The following is a 24,657-nucleotide window of genomic DNA, read 5'->3' on the forward strand; positions in this document are numbered from 1 at the left end:
GCTAACATGGTGGACTCTGGGTTGTTTTATTGTGAAGGGCTCGTCTCTCTCCAGTGTAGCTAACATGGTGGACTCTGGGTTGTTTTATTGTGAAGGGCTCGTCTCTCTCCAGTGTAGCTAACATGGTGGACTCTGTCCTCTTCGACACAATCTCTCAGCGGTGGGATTTCACGGAAGATGTTTAAGAAACGGGAGCTGCTGGTAAGTTCGGGAAATCTTAATTTAGTTTTAAAAACGAAACCAGGATTCGGAACCGATGGAATCGTGGAGCAGAAAGCCGGCCTTCCGCGAAGGAAGCTCCTGCGGCGGCGGCAAGGAGTTTGGGGAGTTTGTAACCCGGAATGAAGACGCTGCTCCTGGCTGTTAGCCGCTGCTGTTACCGGAAAGCGGGCTTCGGGCCGTTAACGGAGTTTCCTGTGCTTTGACTGGACTTTGATGTTCTCGGGTTGTTCGTCCTTGTTCTGCGTCGCTTAACCGGGTTTCTGACAGCTTCCCAGAGGAGCACGTAGCTAACGAGCTAACCGATGCTAACATAAACCAGTGTTCCTGTAGATGCTGCAGGTGGTCGGCACAGGTTCCTCTCTGGTTCTAATCAGGTTCTTTTGCCCTCACCTTCTGGTTTTCTTTTGCGTACTCTGGTACCCTTCAGTTCCAGTACCGGTTCTTCCTCATTTCCCCCTCTTGTTTCCATTAAGTCGCATCCTAGATCCATTAGTTCGCTCACAGGTTTCCACTCAGGATCCAGTCAAGTTCTTTTCTATTTTCATCATATGGTCAAACCAAAGTCTGAGCATAGGAACACATTCTGGACCTAAATTCTGCAGGGATTAAAGTGACGCTGTAATATCTGCTAAACCCGGTGATCTGTAAGGTTGGTGTTTGGGTCTGATCTGCTGAGGTTCTATGGTGGCTCTGTCTCCACCAGCTGGTCCTGCGTATTGAAGACAGCCTTTAAAGCACCTAACCACTTCTTCTTCCTCTCTGCTTTATTTGTGTTTTATCGTCTGACAGCAGCCTGTAAAATCAATGCTGGCTGCTGGTGGAAATCTGATCAATATTGTGTTATTACAGCAGAGTCCGTTTGTCATTAAGTTCACTTCATATCAGAAATGTGTCCGAGCTTCTCAGACAGCAGAGAAAGACCTCTGGCGTCTGAAAATCTCCGAGCTTTCAGCCATTAGGTTAAAGAAGCTTGGTTCTGATGAGCGGAAATGTGTAAACTGATCCCAGCCTGATGGACAGTATTCCCATTGGGACCGGGCCGGGAAGTGTTGATCAGCTGTAGTAACCCAACTCGTTGCTCTTGCAAGGTTCTGCTTCTGAATCTGGATTCCCCAATTTAAAAAAAGTCCTGTTTTCACATCTGAGCTCATTTCACCACCCAGCTGTGATATTTACCCATCGACAGACAGACCGCTGCGTCTCGGACGCCCCTGAAATAAGTTGGCAGGGATCTTCATGAGTGTTGCAGCCGTGAACCAGAAGAAACGCGGAGGATTCTAAAAACTAAATGTTTCTGTGAAGTCCGAGTTACCGACATGGAGAACGGATGGTGAAGGTCAGCAGATACAGAGGACGCCTTATGGGTGCATCAGACAGCACCACCAGGCCCGATAGAGTGTGATAGGGGTCACATAGTGGGTCTGGATCAGGCCGGGTGGGGCGTATGTGGGTCAGATGTGTCAGTGGCCCTTATGATGGATGGATTTGATTCTCTGTACAATTGGATTTGTTTGTCTTGTAAATTGTTCTGAGATGAGATCCAGTATGGATGTGTTTACTGGGAACAGTGGTAATGGGGGTTCCTCACTGAAAGACTGGAAGAGATTACACCATCTGCAGAACAGAACATCCTGAAACATCAGGGAATCTGGAGGACGTTCAGGCAGCAGCTTCAGCTGGACAGCATTGATCTCTGATCCCTCAGATGGTTTTGCATCCTGAACAATCATTCATAACCAGCTGCTAGAACCAAGCGGAGAACCTTCTTCCAGCTCCACAATCCAGAGTTACCTCCACAGACTTTACTTAGCAGAAGAGAAGCTTGATGTTGACCTCAAAGGAGGAGTCAGCTTCTCCGGGCTCAGAGGCTCCTGGGATGGACCATCACACAGTGGGAACAGTGGCTGGTCCTCTGAGATTAGGAACTTTGTTCTGCCTGATTGGTTCACAGGTCCAGACTTCTGTGTCTTTACAAACTGAAGAACATTCTTCTGAGGAGGACTAAACCTGAGGATCCGGACCAATTTAAAGGGATTTGTTATGGATTCTGTTCAACAATAGGAATCTGTCGGGTAGAGATGAGCAGGACGTTGGGTTCTGATCTGATCCCAGTATTTTTTTTAATCTAGAACTTTGATTAAAGCAAGTACCAGGCCTTATTCTGATATTGGATCAAACGGGCCTCTCTCAATGTCAGGGAATCAAGAATCTGTTCAGATGTTCATTCCTATAGAATTAGTTAGAAACCACGTTTGGACCTAAAGTGGGTTAAAAAAAAAAGCAGCCCGGAGGACTGTTGATCCGGACCGCTTTAACACATTCCAGGAAGGTCTGGAGGTAAAACAGGAAGAGAATCGGGTTGGTTCTGGATTTGGCTCGGCATAAGTCACAATGAAGACGATGTTCTGTAACCTGTGACTCTTCCAGGAAGAAGCTGCAGAATAAGGCGTTCCGGGTCCACGAAGGTAGGCAGAGTAAACAGAGCCAAGCCTTTGTTGGAGCTCTGAATGCAGGGAGGGAGGAGTGTGTTTCACTGTTCCCTTTAAATATTCAGTCCTTCGTCCAACCTGTTGAGTCACCCTCCGAGGTTAGAGAGCTGCCGTACATCCAGACTCATCATTCCCGTTCTCCGGGTTCCCCCAGTGGCTCTAGAAGTGGAATTCTGTCCGGTACCAACATGCTCAGGTTTCCTTTTCCGTCCCTCTGGCAGAAAAAGGAAAATCGTGAAATAATGGTCCAGCCGCAGCAGGTAAGCTCTGATGAACTTTGCTCCTCAGCGTCGGATAAAAGTCATAAAGTGGAGAGTTTTTCCACAGATTGATCTTAGATTCATCTCTGGAACCAAATCATGTTTCATGAGGAGAAAAACTCTTTAATTTATTCTTTTTACTGATAGAAAAATAGAAGATTTATGTCATAATAGGGAAATTCTGCTCAGTGGCTGTTAACACAAACTTATGAGAAAACAGCAAACAAAAAGAAATGTAAGTCTGCGGTTCTCCATCGACACACAGACCCTGTAAAAACCAGCATCTTCTGCAGCTCATGGCGTCTGTTCATAGCACTAAATCATTTCTGCAGATGCAAGAAACAACTGGCTAGAAACTGATCTCAGAAGAGGTTCAGACCTGCTGACCTAAAGAAGAAATTCATTAGAAAAACCATTTTCTTCCACGAGTATTCGTTGTCTTATAGCCAGTATGTCACAGCTGCTTTATTTACTAACTGCTCTGCTTGAAGAAGCTCGCTGCAGAAGAACCAGACCTCCACATACAAGCAGTCCTCACTGTGCTCATCTCTGAAAGCTCCAGCTGGTTCTGAGGGTCCAGGTTAACTAATGTTAGAAGTTATTAACAGGTTTGGACCCTAAAAGAACCTCTCGCTGTGAAGCAGATGTAGTTCAATGTTCTGTTTTCCATGTAGAACTTCTTTCAGAAGCAGTAACCCTCAGAGTGATGTTCTGTTGGACTGTTTGAGCCGCTCTTCTTTCCAGCGTTGCTTCGGTTCATGGAGACCATCTGCACTCTTCCAGATCTTTCAGTCTTGGTCCATCTCTCTAAAGCTTTACCTCTCAGCTGAGCTTCTTCATGACCACCACAGGCCTCCATCTCCAACTCTCATCACTCAGGTCCTTCAGATTTGAGCTTTTACTGCCAGGTGGGAGGCAGAGCTTCATGTCCAGGATATTGGTCTGGCTTCTCCTTCACTCTGTGGTTTGTGGTTCAGATGCTTCAACAGCGTCTCATGTCTGATTCCTGCACCAAACCCAAACCTGAGCTTCACCCACATCCTGCCTTAGTCTCCGCTCATTCCTGATAGTGTCAGTTTTGCTGTGTCTGTATATTTACATTTTCTGGTCTACTTTTCATCAACCATAGCAGATCTGTAGATGATTTGCTGGAGCTGTGAAGGAGGAGTCTTTATCCAGAACCGCTTTTAGCTTTCAGTCATGTGTTGGAAACCAAAACTCACCCAGCATTGACCTGCAGCTGCTCTCCTGTCCTGAAGGGGGCACACTTAGCTGGTTACTCCTTAATAAGCTTTACTTCCTGTTAATCAGCATCAATCCTCTCAGTGTCTCATCGCAGCAGCTCACCTCGTACTCTTTGCTCCTTAGAGGAGAAACAGGAGGATCATTCTCCTTGAAGGACATCTGAGGAGCAGATCCTGAGGGCCTTTGGTACTCATTCAGAAGCTGGTTGGTCATGGTGGACCTTCACCTGTGTCTATGTTGATGTGAGCTGCGGAGAAGAAGCAGGTGGAGGTGGTCTCAGCTGCTGGTTGCAGGTGATGCATGAAGACATCGTGTTGCTCTGAATTAAATCCTGTCCCAAACTTGAAGTTCTCCTCTTCATTCAGTCCACAGTGAGGCTTCTTCTGGTTGGATGTTCAGTCATGGAGATCCCATCTTTAAAAGCAGTTGAATCCTGCTGTGTTCATGACGTTGTTGGAGTCCTGCTGACACCTGTGGAGGCCTCGGTGTCTGAAGGTCTGGTCATATTTCTAATAAACTAGTCCTCATCAACTAGGTTGAGACTTTCTGAAGGTCCAAAGTCTGTCTCCTTAAAGGTAACAATAAAAGAGTAGCTGGATCTGGACTGAGCTGTGTGTCTTGGTATGATTTCAGGCAGGTTCTACTGAACATCCTCCTCAGATCTTGATGGTACCTGGAGATGTTCTTAGTCTCTGCAGAGTTTGTCCTGATCTCAGCAGGTTCCTCTGTGTTATCAGGAATAAAGCAGTGAGTGTGGATGGTCAGGTTCTTGTGTGTTTGTCCATCAGAATGAAGCATCTCTCCTCCTGAATCAGACGCTGCTGGTTCCCTGTCTGGTCCTCACATTTAGCTGATGGGTGTGAAGGAACGTTTGACCTTGGAGAGAACCCGGTAGCTCCTGGTGTCTCTGGTTCTGCTCTGCAGACTTTGACTGGATAAACATTGAGTTCATGTGAGAAATGGCAGCGTTTCTTTCAGCTCTGCAGACCTTCATCAACATGTTTCAGGTCAGATGTTCTTTCTCTGTCTAATGCGTCTTCATTTTTCCTTTTGAAGGACCACTGTGAAGATTTCAGATCTTTCTCACCTTAGTCTCCATATTCACACGCCAGTGCTCCTCAGCAGGAGATCGTTTTGACCCAATTAGGTGTAATCTTTGCAGACTATTAGACAACACTGACCTGCAGAACATTTCCAGATACTGGTTCTGAGTGGATTAGACCCAGGTCGTGTTGAAGCTTTTCCAGGTGTCTTTTTATAATCCTGACAGAACGACGAAAGAGTTTTTGTTCTGGTTCTAACCCAATAAAGTCTGAGCTGCTGGAGACGGTCAGCATCAGACGTGTTAAAGCTGCTGTTCACATGTTGACCAGAACCCTCCGGTTCTGCTTCTGCTCCTACATGTTTCCTTGTGTGTGTTACAGCTTTCCCAGAACCAACCCTGCAGTGAAGATGAGACCATGGTCCCGGTACTAACGTCCAGAAAAGCCTGTGAACTCCCGGTTAATGAAGTAGCGTGCATCCTGCAGGTACGGACTCAGTGATTGGCTCAGAACGCTTCCTGGTTCTGTTCAGTAAAGTTCTGTTAAATTCTGATGGCCCAAATATCCACAAAATATTTCCTCACAGAAATATTTCTATATTTGATCATTTAAAGAAAACTGATGAATGACAGAAGAATGTATCAAAAACAGAAACCGAGCCTGATGGGAACGGCGACGCAGGATCAAAACCCGGAACCACTATTACTGCTTCTTATATTTGAATTATTTCCACTTTTAGACATTTTATTTCATAAATTATGGAAACATTGAGATAATTCTAACCAGATTGATTGAGTGAATTATTTATTGAACCATCAGACTGAAACAAATGTCAGCATTTTGACTTCTTTTATTTAATTCATAGATTGCTGTAAACTGACCCACATCCTCAGTGGGATCCGGTCCAGAACTGTGCGTATACATCCGGTTTGCAGCACTGATGATGACCGAGACACAAGATAAACGCTGTTATCTGTTTGGGTCTTCAGGTTATTGTTCGCTTTCTGGTTGTCAGACCGCCTCTTATCTTGGAACCACCTGAGATCCGGTTCAAACTGAAGCTGTGGACCAGAAGAAGAACCACTCTGGATCAGTGATCTGTAGAACAAGTCACAGAAACTATGAGATCTGAATGAGGAGCCGTGACCCTCCATCTCCTCAAAGAGCTTCAACTGAGACTGAAAACAGGAATTTCATGAAGCTTCTCAGGAAAATCAGGATTCCTTCTCCCATACGGACCTTTCGGTTAAAATTAAAATCTGATTCCTGGTTGATAGCATATTAATAACAGAAATATTTATTGAAAAATATAATAATGTCTGACAAAAAGCCAGCAGCCTGATGTCCACATTCAGACCAGGAATGGAGAAGAACCATCATAACCAACATCTGCTGCCACCTGTTTTCTTCACACACTGAGCTTCACGCTGCTCTTATCCAGAACACACCCCTTTCACTAACGGATCAGTTAAACAGAATCAGCTGGATTGGGTCATGGCTGTTGTCATGGCTACAACTCCTACCAGTAAAAAATCTGAAGTCTAATTTCCACCAATCACATCAGTGGTTAGTGGTCTGCTGTATATTTCATATATATATATTTTAGTGTATGTTGTGTGTACATGACGTATGACGGTGGACTATTTATTTGTGGAAAGAACAGAAATACTCCATTGAACTTCCTGACCCGGCTGTTTAGGTTCTTATTAAACATGGATTAACTGATCTCTGAGGGTGGGATCTCTCATGGGTTAATCTTCAGCACTGATTATATGAAAGCATGGTGTTGGAACATGTCCAGCTCAGAAGGTTCCTCTCTCTGTAACATTGCTACCCGCAGGCTGACCTGCAGTCGGGTTTGACCCAGGAGGAGGTGACCCGGAGGAGGGTGTACCACGGATGGAACGAGTTCGACATCAGTGAAGACGAGCCGCTATGGAAGAAATACATCTCTCAGGTAACAGATGCTTCAGGTTCAGGTGGTCTGCAGGCAGTGGGTCATGCAGAGGTCTGTTCATGTGTGTTCAAAGCTAAAAGTTGCTTTAATCTGGTGTCTGGGAACATCTCTGGAGGATCATCGTCCTCCACTGGGTATCTGTTCTGACATAAAGTGCCACAAGCTGACAAGGCCAACCACTGATCCCAGCATCAACACGTCTAATTTCCATATTTTAGGTTCAGGCCTGAAAATGTTCCTCTTATCTGATCACATGACTCAGCGACGCATTCATCGGCTGACAGTCCTCCTACATCCTGCTCAGCACCCTGAATGCAGGACCTCAGGACTGTGAAGACTCAACGTACAGAGAGGCCCTGAGGAGAGACTCAGAGAGGATTAGCCTCCCGGAAAGCAGAGCAGCCTCTGAGATAACAGCGATTAAATCATGAAGGCTGCCTGAGGGGCTTGGTGCTGCTCCGTTTCATCCACGTGAGCTCTTAAAGGAACAGAGAAGAGGAAGACTGTCAGCTGCTGATTCACAGCTGAGATAGAGGAAGGAGGATGTTTCACTTGATCTTCAACTCTGACTCATGAGGAGGTTTGATTAGTGTTTAGTTGTCAATAGAGACAGTTGTCAGCGCCTGATGGTGGAGTTTGGGTCCTGATGGTGGCAGTCAGCAGAACCGCTGCTCCTAGCATTTCCACTTTACTTTGCTGCTCCCGTTCTTGGCCTCAATGAGGTCTATCGGAGTAATTAAAGGTTATAAATAAATACAACTTTTACTGCCTTAAGAGGAGCGCTAGGTGGCGCTGCTTTAGTTTCCACACAAAAAATATGTCTTGTGTAAGCAGGGCAAGGTAAAGGCATAGTGGAGTCTTTCAGCCAGCTGATGAGCAGTGAGCAGCTACTCCAACTGAAGAAATGTCCCAGTAGATTAGCTGCTGTGTTTGGGATCATTGTTCTGCTGATGATCCAGTTTGGTAAACAGAGGAGATCATGGTCCATTTTTGACTGCCAGGGTCCCAGGCTACAAAACAAGCCCAGATCACCAGCCCTCCACCCCCATGCTTTACAATTAGTCTCGGGTGTTTGGGCTGATCTGCTGGGTTTGGTTTTTCTCCTAACATGGTTCTGTCTATTATGGTCCAACATTTGAACTTTGGTCCCATCCAGAGGACCATGTTCCAGATGTCTTGTCGTCCAATCAGCTGCAGCCAAGCAGGACAGGTGGAGGAGTCCAACACTGAGATGTTAACCGTAGTTCTGCTTTGTTCTGTTGAAGATGAGACCAGGTCATTTGGAAGGTGGAGCAGAAATTCGATCTGAACCGGGTTCAGACTCTCGTCTGTAAATGAGTGAAATCGAAGCTCAGCTCAAACAAAGACTTGAGGCGATGAGGTGAACCGCTCCTGACCCAGAAGCGATCCCTGAGTGGCTCCTCAGGAGATAAAATGTTGCAGCTGAGGAGAAACACGTCCACATCCTGATATGTGAGCAGTCGGACTGTTTGTTCTCCTGCTCACATTGTGTGCTAATAGTTCAGGAGAACCTAAAACCCACCGCTCAGCAGTCACAACACGAACACGTCTCATTGGTCGGTTCCTTTGTTTAATAAAAGGAACCAGTCTGGTGAAGAAAGTTGGATTTTCCCTCCATGTCTCCTTTTATTTGTCAGTTTCAGGGTCAGAGGGTCCAACATGTCCAGCCGTTCCAGCTGACATTGAGCTGTAATATTTATTCATTATTGTTCATTTACTGTAAAACGTATTTAGAAAGTGTTTTCAGATCCTTAACCTGCAGATATGTTCTCCCTCTGACTGGTCTGAGGAGGGACGGTGAAGCTGAACAGATCTTCTCCAGGGTGTTTTCTCTTGAATCTCATCGTTTCATCTCTTATCTGCATGAAAACAACAAACCCATGACCTTCAGAGTGAATTGGAGCAGTCTGCAGTCGGGATGGGAGTCGGCTCCTCTCTGGCTGCTTCTCAACTGGAGTAAAGGTTGGAGGTTAAACCTGCTGTTCCTGAGTGAAACAGGATGGAGCAGGACTTGGACAGATGGATCAGAGCTTCCTCTGTACTAATGAGGACATTCTTCTGGTCTGTGGTGGTGCGGAGGGAGATGAGCTGAAAGGAGAAGCTCTGGATTTAATATTCCATCCTCAACTATGGTCCTGAGTCATGGATCAGGCCTGCTGCTCCTCTACACTGAAAGGAGTTAGCTGAGGGGTTTCATTGGATCTGGATAGCTTTTGGAGCCCTCCTTTGGAGTCACATCTCACTTGGGCAGATCCAGAACTCTCTGGAAGAACCATAAACCCTTCCGGTGTGTGACCCACTTGGAATCTCCCTGGAGGAGGTGTCACTGAGTGGGCATGTGCAGAAATGTTCCGACTCCTTTCCACCTAATTCACACAACAGCTGTTTGCAGCATCTGGACATCGGTGTGAATCTGGAATAGAAGTCCTGATTGTTAAGCTCAGTTCCACATAATTCAAGCTTCACATGCCTGTTGAGGGTGTGTGAGGTTTCTCAGCACACCTTCGTTTTAGCAGCTCCCATGTTATGGTGTGTTTAATCCCTTCGTCTTTGTTCCTCTGCAGTTCAAAGATCCTCTAATCCTGCTGCTTCTCGCCTCAGCGGTTATCAGTGTCATCATGCACCAGTTCGATGACGCCATCAGCATCACGGTGGTATGTTCAACTGGAATTGTCTGTTTTTCCTCATTCTTCCAGCTCCTTGGCTTTAAGTATTCAATGCAAATGTATTAATGTAGCACATTTAAAACAAGCTCTGCTGAGCAACATGCTGCACAATAATTACTGCTTCACAGATAGAAATAAGTATGACATAATAATGATAAAAATGAAATTTAAAAAAGGAATAAAGTACCAAGCCAAGATATACTCCATTACAGTTACATCAAAATAATCTGGGATCAATAAACTGCATCATTTTTATCTCAGCCAGTGTTGAAGGCCAGGGAAGAGAAATACGTTTTCAGTCTGGACTTTAACTGACCTGAGGACTGAGAGGACCGCCACAGAGAAGGTTCTATCACCTCTGGACTTTAGCCTGGCCTTAGGGACAGCCAACAGAACCTGGTCAGCTGACCTCAGGGTTCTGGGTGGAATACAGTGCTCATTTTATAAGACGGGTCCATAGAGATTAAACACCTGGTCAGCAGGCGGGCTGCAGGGTTTTGGACTCTGTAGAGGCTGCAGGGAACCCTGGTCCAAACCTATATAAGGAATTCCAGTAATCTAAATGCATGGAGTACTCTTTCACAGTCAGCCTAAAGAAGATAAGATTTTATCTTAGCTGGTAAAAACGGACCTTGATGACAGAGCCGATGTGCTTGTCAAGTTTAAACAGGTCAACCATCAAACCCAGATGTTTCACTAAAGGACGGCTGTAGAAGGACAAGGGACCGGTCACACCGTCCTGTCCACGCAGGAGACTACTTTTACCTGAATCTAAGTTTTACCTTTAATTAGGTTCAAGTAATTTTCTCTCAGCCTCTGAACCACTGATCTTCTCATACAGGTCATAAAAACAGCAGCTGGATGGGAAAGCTGCTGCTGCTGCCAGGATTGGCTTAAAAATGACATCTTCTGCTTATTTTCTCACGCTGATCTTTATAACTGACATCTGAACAGATTTCAGCTGATTTTACAAAATTTCCACACCTCATTTGAAAATCTAAAATTTGTGTTGTGTTCCTGAAATAAAGCCCAGAACAATAATGGGTTGTACATTTAAGAGCGTGGTGTAACTGGAGCCCAACCCCTGCTGCTTATAGATGAAAGTTATTCTTTCCTTTGTGTGTTTGACAGGCCATCATCATCGTGGTGACAGTCGCCTTCGTGCAGGTATGTCCCGCCGGGTCATGTCTGATCGTCAGCTAACCAACACATGGAGCAGGCTTCCCAGAACCACTTCCCAGCTCACCTACCAGCCCAGAACTTCACTCAATAGAATCATATGAATATGAAAAATTACACAAGCAGCAAAATGCCAGGAAAATCAGTAGCAACATAAAATTGAATTCAGTTTTATTTCTATAGCACCAATTCACAACACATGTCGTCTCAAGGATCTTCAGAGTCAGGTTCATACATTCTAATTAATCGTAACCATTGAACAATTCAGTCAGATTCAGTTATTTATATAAATGAAAGTTACAAAAGAATAAAAAATGAATGAAAAATCTGAATTTAATTGGTGTAAATAAACATGATAATAAAAAGAATAAAAAAAGTCCCACTGGAGCAGGATGAGCCTAGAACCAGTAGGTCAAAGGTCAAAGACATCAGACTTTACCCAGAAATGATCATGAGATAAAAACTGGAACCTCTGAGATGATAAATGTGAAGCTTGAATCTTCCATCTTTAGGCGTTTAGATGTTTCACCTTAGAGAAGCTGTGGGAGTGGGTGGTGGTTGGAGGAGGTCCAACTGGTTTGATCCCATCAGGATTTCTTCAGACTGGTTTCCTGCTCTGACTGCAGGGTGTGTTGATGTCTTCTACAGCGCTGCAACTCTCATTCTGTCCTGATTGTAGGAATACCGCTCAGAGAAGTCCTTAGAGGAGCTGGGGAAGCTGGTGCCTCCAGAATGTCACTGGTGAGAGTTTACTCTTCTTCCTCCTCCTCTTCCTCTGGTGGGAAAAGCTTTTTATTTATGGGTGAATAAATGTTTCAATAAAAACCATTCTGAACATAAATAACATCCTGGTTTGTGATCAGTGATTAGACTGAACCCATGTGTCCTCTCAGCATCAGAGACGGACACCTGGAGCACCTGCTGGCCCGGGAGCTGGTTCCTGGAGACACCGTCTGCCTGTCGGTGGGGGAGCGGGTCCCCGCAGACCTGCGTCTGTTCGAGGTGAGGGCTCTGTTGGTTCTGCAGGATTCTGATGTCCAGTTTAATTTAATATGTGATGGTTCTGCTGGTTGAGTGAAGGCAGACCTGCATGATGCATTAAAGTCAGAAAATACTGGAAAAAAGCTGAAGATGAAACTGGATCTGCTGTCCTCCACCAGCAGCTTTTATTGTAATGTTCTCATGTGGTCTGCAAAGCTTAAAGCTATGACCAAGTGGGTGGTCCACCTTTAATGTCCTCGTAAACATGGAAAAATATCCCATTGTTTGTCAGAGCGTGCTTCAGCTGGATGGTTGGAGGTGTCAGCCTCCTCACCTGGCTGTTCAGGTGAACCTCAGTCTGTGCTCTCCTCCTGCAGGCGAGCGACCTCTCTATAGACGAGTCCAGTCTGACGGGGGAGACCCATCCCAGCTCCAAGTCCACGTCCCCCCAGCAGCCCGCCTCCAACGGAGACATGGCCTCCCGCAGCAACATTGCCTTCATGGGAACGCTGGTTCGCTGCGGCAAAGCCAAGGTACCACCAGGACTGTTTTCCTCGCCTCTACGTTCACCTGTTCAGATTCTGGTTCCTTATAAAGTCCAGGAGTGTGATCATGGTTCTGAACCTGGATTGTTCTGTTTTTTAGGGCATTGTCATTGGAACCGGAGAGAGCTCAGAGTTCGGGGAGGTGTTCAAGATGATGCAGGCTGAGGAGGTGAGTTCTCCTGAAGTTGATCCAAAGGTGTTTACTGTGACTCAGGACAGCTGGACCTCAGAAGCAGAACCATGGAAACTGGCTGAATTCATAAATATGTCTGAATTTCTAAAGAACCACAATAAAAATGTCCTCAGATTGAGGCGATTAGCTTCCTGCATGATGCTCAGCAGAGAACGTTAGCTGCTCTGTTCAGGATTCACCGAATGGCTTTAAAATAAACCACACAGTCATGCTGCAGGTAAAACCGTCACTCATCAGCTTTGGGTTTACTGAGTTTGATTTGGTCCAGTTCTGATCATGTGGAACAGAACCTGCAGTACAGCCAGCCAGAAACGATCATTTAAAACCAAGAAATTAGATCCAAACAAACCATCAGAAGCTTCACAGACGAGAAGTACAAGACATTCGAATGCTGCTACAGTGGGAGAACAAATGTTTGATACACTGCTGATTTTTCAGGTTTTCTGGATTTTTGTTTTAGATTCCGTCACTCACAGTTGAAGAGAACTTATGATGAAAACTACAGACTTCTACATGCTTGGAGGTGGGAACACCTGCAGTGTATCACTGTAGGCATGAAACAACTAACGGGCATAAAAGGAAAAATATCCAAATGAAAAACTGAAACTGTTGATTCTGAACAAGTCGGGATTCAGGATCCAAGATGGCTGCCACACATAAAAACACGGAAGCTTTGCTGGTAAGCAGCAAATATCCTCAAACACCTGAGGAGGAACCCTGGATGAAAGGAGAGAAAAATGATTCCTCTGAGCTCAGTTTTCCAGGTCCGGATATGGAAAAGAAAACGACTAATTAGATTTCCAGGTTTTAATTCTTTTTATTTATCTCAAATTCTCCAAATAAGTTGCTCAGACAGATTGCTTCCTCCTTGGAGATCATGATATCAGCTGTGGCCCAGCCTCCAGGTCAGGGCTTGGGTTGAACAGTTTAGGCTCACCTGTCTTGGAAAGCCGGAGTTCAGGCCTGCATCTGAAGTGGTTTCAGGTGGAGATGTTGGTCAGGTGATGGAACAGATGAAGATGAGGAGGAACTCTTGGATTTCTAGACCTAAACTCTTCAGGAAAACAGCAGAGCAGTGTTGATTGATCTCCTTACATGGTTCTGACCAGCAGTTTGTTGGTTTAGAGCCCAAACCCTGCAGGAACATGTGGAGTGAACTCAATAAACGTTTCCATCCTGGAAGAGCTTGAAGTTCTGAGATAAAAGCAACATAAAGAGCCTGTCTGTAGTAAAAATGTTGGTTTAAAAAATTCATACACGATAGACAGGAAGCAGTTCTGATTCCTTCCTGCAGGAGCAGCTGGGTGAGATGTTGGTCTTTTCTTCAGATGCAGACCTGTTTGGTTTTATTGAACCTTCAACCTCCTCTTCTGCTCGGATGTGATTTAGTTATTAAATCTAAAGTGCTGTTGCCACCTCAGCTCACAGGCATGAACGTAGCAGCTAACCTTCTCATGAACCTGGCCTCCTTTTTCCCGTTTCAGGCTCCTAAAACTCCTCTCCAGAAGAGCATGGACCTGCTGGGGAAGCAGCTGTCGCTTTACTCCTTCGGCATCATTGGTGAGACGTCGCCTCTGCAGAGCTGAACAGTTCCTCAGCATCTTCAGGTGGTGCTCAGTGTGGTGTGTCTGTGGTGTGTTTCAGGGGTCATCATGCTGGTGGGCTGGCTGCAGGGGAAGAGGGTTCTGGACATGTTCACCATCGGCGTCAGGTAGCTTCATTCTAACCTTCACTACACAGCTGTGTTCATGTGGACAGGCTTCTTCTGGATCTGCAGCCTGAGATCATTCAGACAGAAGTGGGTTTAAACCAGGACCAGAATCGGTGTTAGAGGAGTTCAGTCATGGCCACAGATTCTGGCATGTTCTGATGTTCCTACAATAATTTCCATGTTCTGATCTTCATCATCACCGTAGCTTTGAGACCCGGTTCTCCATCAAGCTGTAAAATCCCCAGATTGTCACCAAACTGCTCCTGGATGGTTGGATGTTTTGATCCCACTTCTCATGCATGCACTGTTGACTCCACAGAGGACTCATGGTAGCTCTCAGCCTTTCTTCTCCAGATGTCCCAAACCATCAGGAGGAGAGTCCCCGTTTGTCCGCAATGGTTTTCTTGGGCAGAAGCGTCTTCTTTGGTGCCCTTCTTACACAAAACTCTTCTCCTCATTCTTCATCCAGATGGGCTCAGGCCCACCTGCTTCCAGCATTGAGCAAGCTCTGCACTGGTGGAATCATGAATCTACGATGCCCTCTTCAATAGGAGATGGGTTCTGCAGCTTGTGGGACTTTCTTGGACATCTTGAAGCATCTTCTCCAGTGATCCAGCATCAGTCTGCTGGTCAGGCTGATGGACTGATTTCAACCAGCTGTTTGTGATGAATCAGTGGAAGAAGATGAAGTGTGAGCAGAGAGGTTTGATGTGTTTGTCTTCTCCTTCAGTTTGGCGGTCGCTGCCATACCAGAGGGTCTCCCCATCGTGGTGACGGTGACGCTGGCCCTCGGTGTGATGCGTATGGTGAAGAAGAGGGCCATCATCAAGAAGCTTCCCATCGTGGAAACTCTGGGTACGTAGCGGTGATGGAGGCAGCCTTCAGGAAGCATGCAGCTGCTGTGTTAACGCTCCTCCTGCTCTTCCCGTTAGGCTGCTGTAATGTGATCTGCTCGGACAAGACAGGAACTCTGACCAAGAACGAGATGACCGCAACTCAGGTCTTCACATCAGACGGACTCCACGCTGAGGTCTGAACCCACAGAAACTTGTTGCATTATAGACAGGCCTGTCAGGTACTGGTTCAGAACAGAGTGACCCAGTTCGTTTCACCTAAAGATCTAGAAAAAGGTCAGGTGATGGAGGAACAGAGGTCCTATTTCTGTCTTAGTTTTGGTACTGCTGACAGGGAGATGATTGCTTTGAGGACCTGGTGATGGACCAGGTTAGTTTCTTCTGGTGCATCAGTGTTTGTAGCTCTGCACTCCAGGACCTGACTGATCTGTAGGGTCTAGATGTTTCACCTTCTGTGACCTGACAGCTGATCAACAAGCATCTCCTGACATTCTGATGAACTGCTGAGAGCATCCATTTCCTCTGAGTCTGGACCAAGTGAACCAGAAGTTCTCAGAGTTTTGAAAACAGAAGTAAGTGTTTGGGTTGTTTCACCCCCAGTGTTGTCTTGCAGGTGACTGGTGTGGGCTACAACGGGATCGGAGAGGTGTTGTTGGACGGAGAGATCATCCATGGTTTCTCCTGCCCTTCAATCAGTAAAATTGTGGAGGTGAGTTGCAAAGAAAACAAAACTTCTGCTCCTCTCAGTGTGGTCTGAATTTAGGATGTTAGGAATGTCTCAGACAGTAGATTAAAAATATTTCTAATGAAAGTGAAGATCAAACCAAAGGACTGAGATATAAAAGAGTCATGGCACCAACTGAAGATATGGCCTGTTGTTGTTAGGTGGGCTGTGTGTGTAACGACTCGGTCATCAGGAACCACAACCTGCTGGGACGTCCCACAGAGGGAGCGCTCATCGCCCTCGCCATGAAGGTAAAACCACGCAGCTCAGCATGACTCCTGCAGCAGCTTCTCTGACTCCACCACAACATAGCTAACAGTACGGAGTACTCATTCTGACTCTGGAGCCCTCATCTCTTCAGGGTCCATTTAAGTCATCTGGGTTTCCTGCATAGAACCAGCTTTTATCCATAGTCCATACATTGTATCAGATGGAGGCCCTTCCTGAACCAGTTTGGATGTGTTCAGGATCATTGTTCTGGTGGTACTCCCAACGGTGTCCCGGATTCAACCATCTGCCCCACATCATGATGCTGCCACCACCGTGCTTAACACATGCAAACACTGTAGCAACTGTAAAGGTTTGTATCGGTCCAACAGGACAGTGATCCCAAACACGCATCCAAACTGGTTTTAATGGATAAAGCAAATTAACATTATGGTTCTTTCTAAAACTCTGTTCTCAACTCTGATGAAAACTTTGGATCATTGTCCCGACCTGAAAACAGAACTATAAAAAGAACTCATGGAAAGAGTAAGATTAAACGACCCTCATCCTGACGATGAGTGGATAGAAACTTCTGACCAGAACTGTATGGAATCCCCTAGAGCTGTGTCTCCTGCAGCTTTTTAGTTGCACTCAGACTTCTGGACTTGATCCTTTGAGCCAGCTTCACGGCTTGCTTCTGTTGAAGGTGATGTTAGATGGAAGCCTCAGCTCAGTGAAGATAAATGAGGCCAGAGCTGAGCTTTCTGTGTATTTTTCTTTAGATGGGCCTGGAGAGCGAGCAGCAGGAGTACGTCCGTCTGGAGGAGCATCCGTTCAACTCGGAGCAGAAGTGGATGGCAGTCCGCTGTGTCCACCGCACGCAGCAGGTGTGGATTCATGTCTGTAATCCTCTCTCCTGGGATAATCAAGTTTCTGTTTGACTCCTCTTCTCCCCCACTCAGGATAAGACCAGCGTTTACTTCATGAAGGGAGCCTACGAGCAGGTGATCCGCTTCTGCAGCTCCTACAACAGCAGAGGATCCACACTTCCTCTGAGTCACCAGCAGAGGGAGCTCTACCAGCAGCAGATCAGCTACATGGGCACCTCTGGGCTCAGAGGTACTAATCGGTGACCGCTTGGAAAGCTTCTAGCCTCTCCAGCTTGCTCACATCTCTGTGTTTTGGTGTCTCAGTGCTGGCGTTCGCCTCCGGGTCACAGATGGGGAACCTGACCTTCTTGGGTCTGGTGGGCATCATTGATCCTCCCAGAGAAGGAGTCAAAGAGGCTGTTGGCATGCTCATCAACTCTGGGGTTGCCATCAAGATGATCACAGGAGACTCCCAGGAGACGGCCGTGTCTATAGGTCAGAGGCTGCTCTCTGCTTAAAGAGGCATTCCGCTTTTTTTCCTCCTGAGGTCCCCTTTAATCAGGCTCCAATTAAGTGTCTTCCAGGTGTGAAAAGGTACAGAAAACATTCCCTAATCCAGTTTTAGTCCCTAATCTGTTTCTCTATTCCTCCCTCCCTTCCACTCACAGTTTTAGTTTTTTCTCTTGACCCAGACCTGACCTCAGTATAGATATTAACTATAACTTAATAGTGAACTTTTGTATTTATAATTATTATCATATTTATATTTAAATGTGGAGGGATTGTTGCAGTGTGGCGACTTTGGTCCTGCTCCTTTTTTCATGGGGGTTCATTTGGACTTTGGCTGCTTTCTCTCAGTTTTTCAGTTCTTATGATTTTAGACGAGGTGATTCCAAACGATTTATGACGTCGGACCACTTTCAGAGATTACAGGAATGCCAGGAAGCATAGAAGGAAAATCCTAAACATGGGCTGGATCAGGACCTTCATGGGACATGACAGCTGTATGTGTGTGTGTGTGTTTTTGCAGGGACCCGTCTGGGCCTCTACTCGAAAGGATGTCAGTGTTTGTCAGGAGAGGAGGTGGATCATCTGGACCTGCAGGAGCTGTCAAACATCGTTCCCAGAGTGAGAACACACACACACTCTTTGTTTGGGTCCATTTAGCTATCTTATGCCTCTGGTTGTCTCAGTGAGACTTTGTGCACCAGTAGAATGAAACGCTCTCTTCACAGATTGCCGTGTTTTATCGAGCCAGCCCCAGACACAAGCTGAAGATCGTCAAGGTGAGCATGACCCAGTTTAGATTTCACTTCTAAAGCAGAAAAAACAAATTAGGACTCAGAATAAGAAAATATTCTGCTGGATCGGTTTTTGGGCCTAAACTGGCTCACTGGTGCTTTCAAAGAAGATCCAAACCAAGATGGAACAGAATAGAAATGTACTTCATTGTCCAATAGTAGGGAAATTCAGGTGACACTGTAAGTCCTGAAGGTTCTGCTTCTCTGCAGTCGCTCCAGAATCTCGGTGCCGTGGTGGCCATGACGGGGGACGGTGTTAACGACGCCGTGGCCCTGAAGGCAGCCGACATCGGCGTGGCGATGGGCCAGACGGGCACTGATGTCTGCAAGGAGGCAGCGGACATGATCCTGGTGGATGACGACTTCCAGACCATCATGTGAGTCTCACACTGAGGAAGTTGTTTCACAGCAGCCACATAAACCTGACAACCTAATGCATACTGGGAAGTCTGGACCGAGAGGGAGATTTCTGCTGGTCCACAGTCAGAATCTGTTTTGTGGGAAAATGTCTGGAGTTATGACTGGAATCTTTATCCTTGACAATAAAAGTCGTTCCTTTCCTTCCAGGTCGGCCATCGAGGAAGGGAAAGGAATTTACAACAACATCAAAAACTTTGTCCGCTTCCAGCTGAGCACGTGAGTCACCGCTCCCGCTGATTGTTGGTTGAATTTGAACATCATTTAACACCACGCTCGCCGTCTCCCCCTGCTGGTCGCCAGGAGCATTGCAGCGCTGACTCTCATCTCCTTGGCGACGCTGATGAACTTCCCAAACCCTCTGAATGCCATGCAGATCCTGTGGATCAACATCATCATGGATGGACCACCTGCTCAGAGGTAGAGGACCATTATGGGATATTGAGCATTAATGTGATTTTTAGCTTTTTTCTCTTTTATTTATTGAACTAATCTGTTTCATTTCATGTGTATTCATTGTTTTAGCCGTTGAGTTTAAATTATTTGGTTCTTTTGTTTAAAAATTGGTTCTCTGTCGGGTTCCCCCCCTGGGTTCTCTGTTGGTTCTCTTGGCTTCTCCTACTGAAGGTTTTATTAGTAAAATGCATCAAATAGAAGCTGATGGCGGTTTACAGGGAGAACATCAGTGACGTCGGGGAACTGTCGCCTTTTTGTTTTCAGTCTGGGGGTGGAGCCTGTGGACCGTGACATCATCAGGAAGCCTCCTCGTAACGTGAAGGACAGCATCCTGACTCGCAGCCTTCTGGTTAAGGTTCTGGTGTCTGCGTTCATCATCGTCTGTGGGACGCTGTTTGTCTTCTGGAGGGAGGTGCGCCAACTTCTGTTTCCTGGTTTTCCTAAATCTTTAATCTGATTGGTGCTCCAGTCTGATCCTGATCTGATCTGTTGGGTTGCCGACTGAAACTCAGCTCCGATCTGATCTGGTTTCTGTGTTTTCTGGCTTTTAGTTGCAGGACAACGTGATCACTCCTCGAGACACCACCATGACCTTCACCTGCTTCGTCTTCTTCGACATGTTCAACGCTCTGAGCTCCCGCTCTCAGGTAAAGACACCCACCGCCATCTCTTCTGGACGTCTCCTCAGAGGTCAAACTGTTTAACTGAGCCTTACATCTGAAACCAGGACCTCTGAGGTCTGACAGGAGACATTTTAGTCTCTGATTTCTCTGTAACGGCAAACCAGCTCAGCTACGGGTCAGAGAAATCCTCCAATCAGCAGGCTGCTTCAGGGTTAATTTCTGGTTGATCTCAGCAGTTCTTCAGCTGATTGATTAATTAACTATGGTTTCCTCAGACGCGTATGGTCTACGAGATGGGTCTGTGCAGCAACAGGACGTTCTGTTATGCCGTTCTGGCCTCCATCATGGGGCAGCTGCTCGTCATCTACTTCCCTCCTCTACAGAGCATCTTCCAGACGGAGAGCCTCAGCATCCTGGGTGAGTAGGTGTTCCTGATCCAACACAGAAATCCCAGCAATAGATGGCTTTCTTGCTGTCGGATTGCGTTTCCTACCTTTGCAGTTTTGGTTGTTTCCACTTCATTTCTCTGGTCTGACCAGGAGTCGGTTCCTACAGCCGACGATTTAAAGTGGTTTCCTAGAATCTCTTCATAAGTAAAGGGAGTGAATGATCCAGTAAATCATATCTACCAGCAGAAGGTCAGTCCATATAGTTTGATCAGGGCTCATATTTCATAAGAGGCAGGAAACGGGATGCAAACCAAAATAAACGGAAATAAGATGAGAGTTTGTTTCCATATTTAATGGAGAAGAAGCTGAGCAGCTGTTTCTGTAGCTCATGAAACTCTGATTGGGGGAGTAAAATGTTTTAGTTTATTTATATTTGTTTTGCTACGTTTGTTTATTTATTGTTTGTTTACATTTCCGCTGCATTGTTTGTGTTTATTAATATTTCTGTTTGCTTGTTTGTGTTTCCGTCCGTCCTGCAGACCTGCTGTTCCTGGTCAGCCTCACCTCCTCGGTGTGCGTGGTGTCAGAGGTCATAAAGAAGGTGGAGAGGTGCCGGGGAGCAGAGCGGCGCCCCCCCTCCGACTGCTCCCTGGAGGTATGACCCCGCCCCCTCCATCTCATTGGAGGAAGAGGACGTCTGGCTGGGGTATCTCACCTGACAGCACTGACTCATTTTTTCTATGAGATCCTCAGACGGAGCGGACCCTCCGCCTGGTCTCGGACTGGATGGTTCTTCTGGTTTATTGGACTGGACTGGCATTAAAATGCTGGGAGGACAGGGAGCAGCTCCTCTTTGTAAAACACTGCGCTGCTTTGCTTGGTTCCTGTGCAGCAGATGGTGGAGGTGTAACCGTACAGTTAGGACTTGACAGGCTTTACCCTCTAAAACATCCCCGGTTCGTTTTTATTAAAGGAACATTCCACCCGGATCTGATGCTCGGAACCACAGCAGGTTAAACAGGCGTAGACATGTGAGGTCAGGCTGGTTGTAACTGAAATAAAACATTTCCTGCACTAAATATGTTTCAATCTGGTGTGAAACTGGTTCTGAGCTCTGTGACATGAGCTGGACCACAAGCTGCTCCCAATCAACGCTAGTCTTAAAACCAAAACTCTGGACTTTCTCCTGAAACTATCAGAGTTTTCCTACCTGTGGGTTGGATCCCAGCAGGAATCTCCTCTGGAGCTCAAAGCCTTAAAGCCTGAATCCCTGCAGAGAAAATGTTCCAGATTTATATCATTCCATGTTTTTAACCATTGGGAATATTTCTTGAATGTTTTTCCTGTTTCAGAGCTCAGACTCCTCGGATCTCCTCAGTTCTTCTCAGATCTCCTCCGGGTCTCAGAAATATTCCGCCTTCATGTTCTCTTTGGGTTTTCTGCTGCTCTGTCGGTTGTTTTGTCCTAACTCAGCAGCTCCGTGCAGCATGTTCCCATCTTGGGAAAGGATCTGTTATTAATGACACTAATAGTCCGTGAGGGAAGCCAGAACCAGGATCAGATTCCTAGCTGAATCCAAACAAAGATGCTCCGTAAAGCTAAATTCAGCCCGTTTATCCCAACATGGATCAGAGCACCAGCATTTTCAGTTTGACGTTGCGCCGTACAGTTACACCTCCACTGGGCCGCACTGGTTCTTGTTCTGCTCACGCTGACCCGTTTAGTCTGAAGAACCTCTGGTTTCAGTTTTTTCTACGGATTCACATGTTCTGACTTTAACTTCCTGATGCCAAACATGCGGTTCTTCAGGGTCCAAACAGCAACATTTCCCACCTACGCTTCCTCATCTGGTGCCTTAGAGAAGCCATGGAGGCTTTTAAAGATCTCCGTGTTTAAGTTCCTGCTTCCTCTCCTCCTGTGGTCTATAAAGAGAAGACGTCCAGGTGCTTTCTGGGTAATCACAGGCTGTCTCTGTGTACCGTTTTATTTATTTCTAAAAGGTCTCTGCTGCTGTCTCTCAAAAAATCCAATCATCTTTTCACTGGACTGCAGGCTTCCTGCTGGGCCTGAAGGTTTCTGATGATTCCCCACTGATCCGGTTTCTGCAGACGTGAACGCGCTCTGAGTTTACGTTTAGCTTTTCTAGTTTTGATCCTTTTAATATTTTTATGATCAGGCATAAAACGCCAGACGAAACATTTAATTTCTAAATGAAATGAAGATGCGGGACTTATTTTTATCATGTCTCTTTGGAGAACGCTGTGGGGGATACGAATAAAATGGAATTAAGGAAAATTCTGGATTTTTTAGTTGTGGTTTTTTTTTTTTTTTTTTGCAGAGTTCCTAAAAAAACGTTCGAAGGTAAAAATAAAAGTTTCTGATCTGCATCGTGACATTTAGTGTCTCCACAGTTAGAAACCTGAATGTGACCTGATGACCGAGTCCCCGAGTTCATCCAAACCCAAGTCCACCGGCTTTAAGTTCAGCTTTCAACTCATTTGGTCTCCTCAGAAACTCGGTAGGACGAGTCGTCCTCGGACCCTCAGGTCCGGTTCATCCACACCCGTCTAGACGTGACCTGGTATTCATCACCCAGCGTTAATTAGCTCCAGACCTTCTCCTCTTCATTGAGATGGTTTTAGCCATTATTCCTAAGAAGAACCTAAACTTTATCATTATACACATCGATGCATTACTTCTGCAAACTCCGAGACTGGAGGTGGTTTGAAGTTCAGAACAGGTTCTGAGGTTTGCCCCAGAGAAAGATGGTTCCCTCAGTCAAACCTTTGTTAGATCTTGGATCTTTGCTACAACTTCACTGTTTTGTGATAATAAAGACACAAATTTTCTGGTTTGCTTCTCCTCTCACTGATTGTTTCCACAACAGATTGAATGTTCTCATCTGGCAGCAATGTTCTTCAGCCTCTCCTAAAACACCCCAAAGAACTCCTGACCAGAAGAAATGTTGAGGTGTTTATTTTACACCGATATCTACTCGGTTATCAATCAATCAATGAAATCCATAAAGTGTGAAGTCATGAATTCATTACAAGCATGTTTTGTATTTTGGCGTGTTCATCGAACATATTACCCGACTCCTGGGCTGAAGTAAGCACCGTCGGTTCTGTGGGTTTGACCTTAGGCTACAATGGAGCATCATCAGTAGAAAACTGGTCGTTTACTTTGTGATGTTCAATAAAATGACCAGGAGGAGGCATGAAGATGAAACCTGAAGGGGCCAATGACTGATCCCTGTAGTACACCACAAATCAGAACTGTAGGGGTACAAAACCACCTCGGACTTCTGTATTTGGACCGGGTCTGTGTTGAAGATTAGTCTCCTTGGGTCGATCCAACACAAAGCTCTTGGCGGTGGCCACGGACCAGGAACCAACCTGCTGTGACTGTGGACCGAAAGCACGTCAGACTGCAGTGCCCCCTGCAGGTGGAAACAAAGGTAAGGTCTTAGTTCTGGCTTTGAGTTGGTGAAGAGAGGTCAGACCCAGTAACACAGTACTAATGACATGTAAATTCAGAATTTACTGAGTTTAAATATAAAAAAAATTTGCAAATGAATTTTATAAGTACTGTTTATATGGAGGCCCGGTTATGTCTTCAGGCCCAAACTTGGGATTTGGGTCATTCTTCTGAGCCTTTAAGGTCCAAACCAATTTAGGCATTTAGGACCTGGTGTTGTGGTCTATTTGGTTCGGAAGCTGGAACTTGGTTTCACAATGACATCCTTCCCAACTGAACCAGTCGACCATCTGTTAATGATGATACTGGTTTTGTTGGACTTTATTGGACCTTGCCAACTGAAAATATTCTGGCCCACTGTAGCTGAGCCAGGATCTGTGTTCCTGTTGGTTTCAGTGCAGCAGAACTGAGCCCAAACTCCAGAGACATATTTTGTGTTTAACCCAATAATCCAGAAAAGGGTGGAAGCAGAACCGGTGGTCACAGAAACAGCTAAAAGTTGAAATGTTGATTTCTTCCATCGTATAAACGGCACCCACTGCTGGTACTTCATCCACAGTTCTGGAAATAAAGTCTAAAGAAATGATTCAGCTGTGAAGAAAACTAAAAGGTCTTTTTGAGAAGCTGTAGCGGTTTCTGGGTCCTGTGTGGATCGTTCTAACAAACATCTGCTTGTAAATGCAGTAAAAACCCCATTGGCTTCCAGGTTAATGACCCATCAGAACCGCAGCTTGGTACTAATGACATTCTATTAAATGGGAACTCTCAGGATTGTAGTTATTATTATTATAGAGTTACAGTACAAAGAATTAGCAAAAGGTTTCAGCA

At 45.8% G+C, this 24,657-nt stretch overlaps 1 protein-coding gene across 2 annotated transcripts; it reads left to right on the forward strand.

The window, feature by feature from the left end:
• Positions 1 to 49: 49 nt before the first annotated feature.
• atp2c1 (ATPase secretory pathway Ca2+ transporting 1) lies at positions 50 to 22,647 on the forward strand. 2 transcript variants are annotated; one of them, XM_047360652.1, is made up of 27 exons: positions 50 to 201; positions 5,641 to 5,745; positions 7,100 to 7,216; positions 9,802 to 9,891; positions 11,035 to 11,070; positions 11,762 to 11,823; positions 11,976 to 12,084; positions 12,441 to 12,596; positions 12,709 to 12,777; positions 14,286 to 14,361; positions 14,446 to 14,512; positions 15,243 to 15,367; positions 15,445 to 15,542; positions 15,980 to 16,075; positions 16,252 to 16,341; positions 17,080 to 17,184; positions 17,260 to 17,416; positions 17,491 to 17,661; positions 18,197 to 18,294; positions 18,402 to 18,452; positions 18,678 to 18,844; positions 19,035 to 19,103; positions 19,188 to 19,304; positions 19,605 to 19,752; positions 19,892 to 19,987; positions 20,239 to 20,380; positions 20,892 to 22,647. In XM_047360652.1, the coding sequence occupies exons 1-27, from the start codon at positions 178 to 180 to the stop codon at positions 21,011 to 21,013; spliced, it is 2,763 nt and encodes a 920-aa protein (XP_047216608.1). In that variant the 5' UTR covers positions 50 to 177; the 3' UTR covers positions 21,014 to 22,647. The 2 variants fall into 2 exon arrangements, with proteins under 2 accessions (XP_047216608.1, XP_047216607.1); XM_047360651.1 differs by lacking the exon at positions 50 to 201 and adding an exon at positions 2,537 to 2,971.
• The last annotated feature ends 2,010 nt before the right edge of the window (positions 22,648 to 24,657 follow it).

This window comes from Girardinichthys multiradiatus, chromosome 3 (genome assembly GCF_021462225.1).
Source record: "Girardinichthys multiradiatus isolate DD_20200921_A chromosome 3, DD_fGirMul_XY1, whole genome shotgun sequence".
Classification (NCBI taxonomy): domain Eukaryota; kingdom Metazoa; phylum Chordata; class Actinopteri; order Cyprinodontiformes; family Goodeidae; genus Girardinichthys; species Girardinichthys multiradiatus.